The sequence below is a fragment of the Nothobranchius furzeri genome, chromosome 7, assembly GCF_043380555.1.
Source record: "Nothobranchius furzeri strain GRZ-AD chromosome 7, NfurGRZ-RIMD1, whole genome shotgun sequence".
In the NCBI taxonomy this organism is placed as follows: domain Eukaryota; kingdom Metazoa; phylum Chordata; class Actinopteri; order Cyprinodontiformes; family Nothobranchiidae; genus Nothobranchius; species Nothobranchius furzeri.
The window spans coordinates 75932119-75942183 of NC_091747.1; the positions used below are offsets into that span (position 1 = coordinate 75932119).

General features: G+C 42.3%; 1 protein-coding gene across 1 annotated transcript; it reads left to right on the forward strand.

The window, feature by feature from the left end:
- Nucleotides 1-9089, forward strand: chic2 (cysteine-rich hydrophobic domain 2). Its single transcript, XM_015954235.3, has 6 exons — nucleotides 1-328; nucleotides 4255-4309; nucleotides 6420-6575; nucleotides 6714-6770; nucleotides 6861-6920; nucleotides 7835-9089. The coding sequence occupies exons 1-6, from the start codon at nucleotides 198-200 to the stop codon at nucleotides 7883-7885; spliced, it is 510 nt and encodes a 169-aa protein (XP_015809721.1). The 5' UTR covers nucleotides 1-197; the 3' UTR covers nucleotides 7886-9089.
- Nucleotides 9090-10065: the final 976 nt, after the last annotated feature.

The following is a 10065-nucleotide window of genomic DNA, read 5'->3' on the forward strand; positions in this document are numbered from 1 at the left end:
TCCCACTTCCGGTGTCGTACAGCTACTGCGGCGGATGTTGATGTTTTGTTAGTAGCTCGCCTCGGACAGCGATGGGAGCTACTTGATATTTTTGTGGTCATCCTCTCTGTTCAGTGCGCGTTTCTCTGAGAGGTTTCCGTGGTTCTCGGTGTCGTTTCTCTCCCGGTGTCTTTACCGGGGTGAGATCGAGTCGGGAGATGATGGAGGACTTTGATGAGATCTACGAAGAGGAGGAAGAAGAAGAGGACGAGGACAGGGCCGCGGAAGAGCAGCTCCTCAAGTATGCTCCGGACCCGGTGGTGGTGCGAGGCTCCGGCCACGCTACTGTGTAAGCTACCGGCGGGACTGGCGGGGATCGTTCCCGGTAAAAGACAACTTGTCGGGGTGTGAGGGGAAACTTGCGGACTAGCTGGTGACTTAGCCGAGTTAGCTAGCTGCTAACAACTGGCTACAGTGAGCAGTTAGAGGACGGCGGTGAAGAGTTTGTTTTGTTTTCTCATCGTGAATTCACCATAATAATTGTGTTATTTTAGCCACTGACAAGTCAGCCCGCTGTTGATACCAACGGCACTCTTTGTCGAGCATTCAGCATTGTTTTTTAATTATAAAAACAAAGTTACTGTGGTTAACTATATTTACTAACGTCCGTTTCATTCCTCATATGTAACAGCTGGACTCAGTTTCCCGAATCTTGTCTCTTCCGGTCAGACTTTTTCGAGTTTAGACGGTTTACACATAAAAAATACTAGATGATACTGTTCACCCAAGCTGCTCCATCTTCTTGGTGTAGATATTCTGAAGCATCTAAAATGTACCTTTTTATGCTGCAAGAGTTTAAAACCTGGCCTAAATTATTTATTTTCTTTCAAATATCTTAAACATTCTGCCAACCCTTTCTAGATGTATAGTCAGTATCTCCAGGCTTTTTGAAGTGGTCTCAAGGTTACTTTAAGGTGCCTTTTCACCAATTTGCTGCCAACTTTTTTGTCCAAAAATAAGCCGCCCTCTGGATTTCAGATCTAGAATCAGTGCAGTTGGTCAGGCCTAGGTTCAGCAACATCATGTGCCCCAAGAATGAGGTCTGCTGAACTTACTGAATAATCAGATTAATCCATCAGTGGGGTTTTTCTTCCCTGATGGCATGTTCCCAGATAACAGTGCCAGGAGCCATCAGTCTCAAACTGTGGAAGAGTGGTTCAGGGAGCACGAGACACATGGATCGTCCACCGCAGAGCCCAGACTATAACATCACTGAGTCTCTGGGGTATGCCAGAAAAGGCTTTGTGCAGCGGTTGGACTCTCAAGGTCTTGGTGGAAAAATAATGCAACACTGTATGAAAAGAAAAACTTGTAAATAAGTGAAGTTAAACATCTGAACAAAGATTGCAATAACCCGAGATGGAGAAAAGATAACTTGTCTGCTTGTTTTGTTCCTGTTTAAATGAAGAGATCAGCTGTGTATCGAATGTGGCAAAAGAATATACTTCACACCACCAGAAACAACATAATGCGGTACTAAAAGCCAGATCAAGACTGAATTTAAGTAGAAAACTCACCCAAGACACATCCAGTGTTATCGCAACATCTTGTTCCATCAGAATGTAGGCGGTTAAAAACTGCTGCCACCTAGCAGACGGAGTGAACTACGCCACACAAACAAATTACAGTAAATGTTTGCATGTAAATTCTCAGTAGAAATCGATACACAGCATTTAATTATTGATTCAGTATCATAAAACAGAATATCACAATATTTCAGTTATATAATCCCTAACATAATCTCTGTTATGTTTACATATTGTATAAAAGCAGAGGCTATGCTGTGAACTGGTTTGTGAATCAGCTGATCTTGTTCTTGTCATTTTCTCTTTTAGTTACAAATTTAGAATCACATGAACCTTCATCCTGCTGTTTAAAGCAAACTAAACCGTAATCGTATGATCAGCTATGCCGTGTTGAGCTTATTTCACTTTATCTGTAGGTTTTCAGTTTAACTCGTAAAACTTCTTTCCGGAGTATTTCTCTTATCCGATGGCTCCATCTAGTGGCTCACAAGCATATCACACAAAAAAATCTGTTGCTCTGTTTAAGATCGCAACTTCACGTATAAATGTGCATCTGTAGCCGACAAACAGATCTAAAACACGTTGTTTTACGAGTATTATTCTCATGTCATGTTGTGTTCTCATATATTTATATTTTAGAGACTTACTTGTCCATGGAAAGTTCATCATCTCTGCATCAGCCGAGGTATTCCTTAAATTTGATGCAAGTAAGAGGTAGTCTAACGCTGTTGGTTAGTTCTGATCGGCACTCAGTTTCCTATTGCACGGAGCTCTGCGGGGCAGGGGGCGTGCTTGGCAAAGATAAATAAATAAATAAAAGACACATTGCTTACATTTTATCACAGTACATGATGAGACAACCGCTTTTATGGATTTCTGAAAAATCATACATCATTTCTGAAAGCGGAAAACTCCAGAAAGCAGCTTTAAAAGGGATGTAAGAAAATATCGATATAACAATGCCATACCATACCAATTTATTTATAAAGCACCATTTCAAAATAGCATGGCAGCTAACCAACCTGCTGTACAGAAAAGAGCCAAATGCTTGAACAAATCAACAAAGCACAATGAAAGCATGAAAATCAGGTAAAATACATAAAAACATAGCATAAATAATCAGGGATAAATATTCCTACTAAAAACAATAGAATAAGAGAGCAGTTAACTGCACTATCAAAAATAAAAATTAATGCGATGAATGATAAAAAACATTTGAAATGGCACAAATAAAACCAAAGACGCTACAAGATTGTGAAAGGTGTTAAAAGTAAGCTACTGAATCATAAAACCTAAATTGAGAAAAATAAACTCGGTGCTGGATTTTCACGTATATCGTGATATTTTTTCTTTTGACATTACAGTGATATTCAAAAGCCATGTATCTAACTTTTGGAAGAATTTACTTGCAAACATTTGTGTATTTTCTTTTCTTTTGGTGCAGTTCAAACGCCAACCACTAGTTGGCAGCAATGTGCAATGGGTTTTGTTTCCACCATGGAAATGGAAATCTCTCTATTGTGGTTCATATACCTCATGTTTATGTGTTTAGCAGACACTTTTTTCCTAAGCGACTGACGCCGGGGACACACCGGCTGCCGAAGAGCCGCGAAAAGGGGACCGCCTTCATTCGGCGCCCTTGTTATCCTATTCTATAGACCACATGGGCCGCTGAAGCGCCCCGGCACGTTCCCGCGCACGTCTGCGCTCCAGCCTGCGCCGTGCAGCGATCGTTTCGGCGTCTGCTCTATTTTTTTCGCAAGCCGCGGGTGAACCGCGTCAATTCTGGCAGGAAGTCAAACCTAGACATAAGAGGCAGGCCGGTAAATTTAACAAAATAAAGCATTTCAAAATACAATTCCACAATATTCAAATGTGTTCGTAAACAGACGCTGCATAAAAACCACACACACACACACACACACACACACACACACACACACACACAGAGCGAACTTGTGTGTGTGTGACCACGTGAAGGGGGTGTGGTTTTGGGTGTCTCTCAACCGGAGCAAACAGGACAGAGAGGCAGAAAGTCGTAGGCCAGCTATTAACAACTGGGTCACACCATAGGTTCACACACACGCGTACAAACACACACACAAACGGCAAGGGGGAGGGGGGTGTAGAGGAAAAGAGCAGAGAAAAGGCGGAGAGGAAATGGAGGACACCAAGTGGTTAAAAGAAAAACTACGAGGCGCGCCTCGACCGGAGCGGAGAAACAAGCGTCTGGTCTGAACTGAGGAGTAGCGAGCAGCGGCCGAATTTCGTGAGCGCTTAGTTTCCCGGCACTTCGGCGGCCGGTGTGTCCCTGGCGTAATCAGTCAATCCTAGGTGGCAGTGAGGCAGCATGATGAATCATAAAGGGAAGTGAACAAGGAGTGGACAGTAGAGTGGGGGATGAGTGCAGGGGGAGGGGGGGGGTCCTAGTTTAGAAGATTTTTTCTGAAGAGCTGGGTCTTGAGGAGTCATGTTAAGCATGTTTAAGTATCAGTTCGGACATTTAATTGAATATTACAATAAATTCAGTAAAAAAAACACTCATTAAGTTTGACTGAATGTATCACAATATATCGTGATACATTGTATTGTCTACTCTGTATTGTGATACGTAACGTGTCGCCAGCATTTTACCAACATTCATCCCTAATAGTTAAAATAACATGTTTTGTTTCCTTTTATTACACAGATTTGGACTCAGCAACAAATTTGAATCAGAATTTCCTTCAGCGCTTACAGGAAAGGTGAGTGAGCCATCAGGCCCTCTTCCTGCATCTCCCTTTGCCCTTCCTATCAATCAATCAAGCTTTATTTGTATAGCACTTTTAATATACAAACAATGCAGCTCAAAGTGCGTTACAGGTTAAAATCGCCTCATATAACCCATAATCCCATCATTTCCCCAAAAATATAAAAATAATTATGACCGTTGCCCCCCCCCCCAAAAATAAATCCCACAACCCATTTCCTAAGGAACATGCACACACACACGAACAACAAATACACTCATGCACACACACACAAAACTTAAAATAATTAAATAAATAAATAAAATATAAGTAAACACTAGGCCGAGTTCAGATGGGTTAGGTAACGAATGACACGCCGTCAGGTGAGCCATCTGCCTCGGTAGTAGTCGATCGACGGCAGCAGCAAAGGCACCAGCCAGACTCCCAGGGAGGTAGGGCGAAAACCCCCACATCCGTCTAAAAACTCCCAGAGGTGCACCCAGGCCGCCACAGTCGACCACCACCCCCGAGGCAGAGGGCCCCACAGAGGAAAACGCTGGCACGAACAGATAAGTAACATAAAAAAGAATAAAAGCTAATATGGATAGTAAAATAACTAATAAAGTGACTAAAAGATAGTAAAACTCTAAGACATAAATGTCTAATAAAACTAAAATATAAAAATAAAACAAGCAATTCAGCTAAAAACAGATATCGATTAAAAGCTATGGTGAAAAGGTGAGTCTTAAGCCCGCTCACATGAACGTTCTCTACGACCCTGAGGTTCCTATCCAGTTCTCTCAGCGCCTTGCTTTGATTTTCTGCATTAAACTGCGAAAGAGGTCAAATTAAACCTTTATCATCACTTTGTAGAAAAGAAAAACAGAATTAGAAGGTGTCGTTGACTCAGTGGGAGCCATGCAAGCTAGAAAGACGGGACTCATAAGACCAGTAAGAAGAAAAAAAAACTTTATATATCCAGATCATAGATGAGAAGTAGACTTATGGAAGTGAATGGCACTGGTTCGGTCACTGGGAAAAGGATACGAGGAGGTTTAGTTGGGAATTAGGGGCCATGGTTGCTCCTTTCTAAGGAGGTTTGTTCTGGTTGTCTTTCTACTCGATATCTTGCCTGATGAGTCTTCGGAGATATGCTCTGCCTCCTTACGTCAGGATGTGTGGATTTGCTCCAAAGTTGGGAGGGAGCAGCCATCTTCTGCCATCCTGATTAGCACATGGAGTGCTCCCCTCTTGTTAACCCCCCCACACACACACACAAACACACTCCAAATATCAGCACACGCTCGATAGATCACTGATTAAAAACCAGCATCAGGTTTATGGGAGACGGTTCTTCCACTGGGTTCCTCAGAAGATGCAATCTCTGCTGCGCTTTCTTCAGCACCTCCTTGATGGTGGCGCTTCCTTTCAGGTCCTCATCCAGCTGAACCGTGGCACACACGACACGCAGGCCCCACAGATGATGAGTGGCTGGATCTCAGCCTTGTTCTTTCTGAAGTCGATGAAAAGCTCCTTTTGTTTTGGAGCTGTTGACTCAGCACCACTCTGACACCTGCTCCACCTCATCCCTGTTTGCTAACTCAACTACAAGGACCTTAAACTTTCTGTAGTTTATCTTTTGTGTTTCTTTTTTTTAAGGCTACTTTAGCCAATAAGCTGACATCCTACTTTTTCCTCACTCATAATCAACTGGATTTAAAAGGTCATGACCCCTGTGGTTGGACCTCTTGCTTAAGGGATTTAACATTTCTTCCTAGAAAAGATTAAGTACACAGTCTTTGAAAGCATTCCGCAGATTATTTTCTAACACATAGCCTGAAAACAAAATGCGATTTGATCCGTTAAATCAGATTAGAGTCTGCCTTCTAACTCTCTGCTCAGACGCCGCAGTTGTTATGGGTGATGAGATTTGAGACATTCCTCGGCTGATGTTTGTGACAGGGTAGCTCAGTTAATACATGTATTTATAGTTTTAGGGCCTAACGATGAGCTGCAGTGATCATGTTGGATGAGAGTGACTCCAGAAGTTTGTCGGTTGCAATCAATGTTTGTTTTGAAGAACGCAGAACACTGGTTAACTCTTTTGTGACTGGTCTTCTGGAAGGTGGCGCCAGAGGAGTTCAAAGCCAGCATCAACCGAGTAAACAGCTGCCTGAGGAAGACTCTTCCCGTAAACGTGCGCTGGCTCCTGTGTGGTTGTCTCTGCTGCTGCTGCACCCTGGGCTTCAGCCTCTGGCCTGTCATTTGTCTCAGCAAGAGGGTGAGAACCGGCACAATCCACTCCCTCTCACCACAGGACAAGCCATGCTGCATTTCCTGCAGCCCCTCCACCATCAGATACCGCAGATGGAAGCTTTTTGATGATGACATCATTGCTGACATCACTTTTGTCTTTCAGACGAGACGATCGATGGAGAAACTTTTGGAGTGGGAAAACAACAGACTTTACCACAAGGTGCGTTGCTAACGATTATGTTTGGATTAACGTGGACCTTTTGTAGGATGTGTTACCAAACCCCTAATCATCATTCTGTTCTGGTTACAGTTGTGTTTACATTGGAAACTTAGCAAAAGGAAGTGTGAAACCAATAACATGATGGAATATGTGAGTATATGTTCGTTTGGGCTTTATTTGTGGGTGAGTTAGTTCTAAATGTGCCTTTCAGCCCTCGACACACATGCACAGTACTGCTATAAGGGGTCATCCATGGCGTCACCGGAGAGTCCCAAACAGTCATGGCGAAGTCGGCCACCGAGCGCGAACGTTTGGGAGCATTTTATAACAATTCAAGAGAAGCATGTGCAGAATCTGCCAGGTCGAACCTGCCTTCCATGGCAGTGCGATGGCGATTCACAAGCAATCTTCAAAGGAAGCACGCTGTGGCCGACGACAAAGAGCTAATTTGCTAGTTAGCTGCTAACACCAACAGTGAGCTACTTACTTTTATTGATAGCTGGAACATTAACGTTTCCTTTATTTTTACATGTTGCAAAGCTCATCAAAAGCCATCATCTTAATTGTCTTTATTATTATTATTATTATTATTATTATTATTATTATTATTATTATAACACTTCAAGCTAGAAGCTAATAATGGTTGTGTTAGAGTAGATGCATGCTAGTGCTAAAAGCTACGGTGTACCCATGATCCGATTAGTTGACTAATGGGAAAAATAACTGGTGATTAATCAACTATCAAAATAATCATCTTTGGCAGCCCTAATTAGAAATAAGCTGTTGTAAAATTCAGATATTGGTTTAAAATGCATGTAGACCAGATCTAATCAAATGTATTTTCACAAGAACAAAAAGCATGGTCAGTCGGTGTTGCAGAGCAGCTATGGAAGCCTGGAGGTCTAAGCAGTGTGTGTCTGTCATAACTGGCATTTCGCAAAGCCCTAGTCTGTTAAACAATTTAGAAGAAATTTCTCCCCCACAAATAAAAAAGTCACATTTTCACCATTGAGGTCTTTGTCTAAGACCCGTGACTGAACACCTGTTTGTTTTCCCACATGTAGGTGATCCTAATAGAGTTCCTACCCAAGATCCCCATCTTCAAACCGGACTAATCTAACCACAGAAGGGCCAGAGCGCCCCCTGCTGTCATGCGTTGTCACTAAACTACAAAGGCTGTAAAGCTCCTGAGAAATTACTACCCCTGAAATACTCCAGTATTTGTGTTTACTTTTTTCCTCTTTGACCTTTGCCCTCAGACATGTGCTCTCTGCATCCTTGTTTACAAACCCAGCACTCACACTTGCTTTTGAAGGAATTTGCCATTGAACTTTGACCTTGTGCTCCAACTGGAGTTCTGCTGACCTGTTTGAGGAGAACCGGCCTTGGGCAGTGATGTGGATTTAAAACTTTATCGGAAGACGGTACAAAAACTGGAGTTTCGACACTTTTTATGGTTCCTAACTTAAGCACATGGCACAGTCGGACCATGATCGGACTCTTTAATACGTCACACACTCGGCACCGTCAGCTTCACCTGAAAATAACACAGCTCGGTGTTTCCAGCTGTTGGATCAGTGCCCTCGATCTCAGAGGTGGAACATCGAAGTTCATCAAAATCAACATGTTCAGTCCCGCAGCAGGACGTTGGGGCTGTGACCATCAGACATCTCGGCTCCATGCACCACCCGTGACAATCACAGTCTGACTACACTGTTCATAGCGTGAATGTCTGTTATGCACAGTTTACTTTTGATTTTAGCTTTGTGTGTCCAGGTGACGGTTGGAAGTGTAAAAAATGGTCAGTGGTGACGGAGAAAAAGACTTTTTTTGGCTTTTTCCTCTTTTTTGGGGGGGTATCAGGACTTGTTTACCATATTGGTGAAGGAGAGTCAGCTGGTTCCTGTAGAAGAAAGTGTGTGTGAGAGTGTGTGGAAAAAATGTAAGTTGAAACGGAAAGATCGGACACAAAGTGGAACACTAGAGCAGAGCTTTGTCTTCGACGTGCCCTCCGCCAAAGCTACTTTTTGTAAACATATAGTTTGTTTTTGCAAAGTTAATTTGTTTATTTTAAATTTGTGGTCATGTGTCAACACGGAAACAGATGACTGCTTCGTTCTTCACACCATGAGCCGTTTGTCCCAAGTGCTTACCCTGGTTTACGTTAAAGTCGAGGAAAACTACGAAGGTTAAGTTATGAAGAATGATTATAAAAGCTTGGTTTTCCCCGGTCATGAATATGGAAGAAAAGAACTAATGGACAGTGTATGCATGAAAAAGTCATGTGAATACTTTTAATTGTTTTTTTTTTTTTTTAAAGGAAAATTACAGGCAAATCCTTCAAATCTCAAGTAAAATAAGTTATAATTTCTGTTTAACGTTTACCTGGCTAACAGTCTGTGCCAAATATTAATTTTTTTTGTAATTCCCTGGTATAAATAAAGTACATTTCATTTTTATTAACATTTTCTTGAAGCTAAGAGAAAAGGTGAGATTGACAGACTACTTTCATGAGTCTGGTCTGCTTTCAGTGTTTGAGCCGTTTTCACGCCAGTGTTCAAACATCCCGATCCAAATCAGCGTATTAAACACACCCATCTTGTTTCAGCTCACCCAGCTCTGGTGATCGCACGGCTGGCTCTCAGGGGAGATTATCTACAAAATGTAGCATAAAAACTAGTCTTATTGTCAGGTATGATCCAAAGTTACACCAGGGTGTCATAAACAACAGAGGCCACACGCTACTTGAATAATTGTACAATTATGCATTTGAAAAATGACTAATTATAAAGTGTGTGATCTTTGTGTTCAGATTACAGGGGAAGCACACACACATCACAGACCCACACACGCAGGTGTAGTGTTAGTTTGACGGGGAAAAACAACTCATCTGTTCATCCTTCACTTTTCTACTCCTGATTGTTTTTGTAAATCAAGGCACGGGGCTTTTTTTAATGGTGTGTGTGTGTGTGCGTGCACAGTTTATGCCAGATGCAAACGTACTTCATAGATATGACTGTGAATGGAATCTGCACAGAGTATAAGGCCTTTTTATATGATCGTGTGTGTGTGTGTGTGTGTGTGTGGGGGGGGGGGGGGGGGGGTAACAACATGTTGATGTATGTACAGTTATAAATAACCAATAAACAAGGAAATGGGCCTCATCCTCTGTAATGTGTCATCTTTTGGCTCAAGTTGGCTTCTGGTTAGAGGGTCCCACCACAGCTTTATTTTTCCCTTCCTGACCATCTATGATCAGACCTTGGACTCAAATGCACTGCATGGCAAAAAAAAA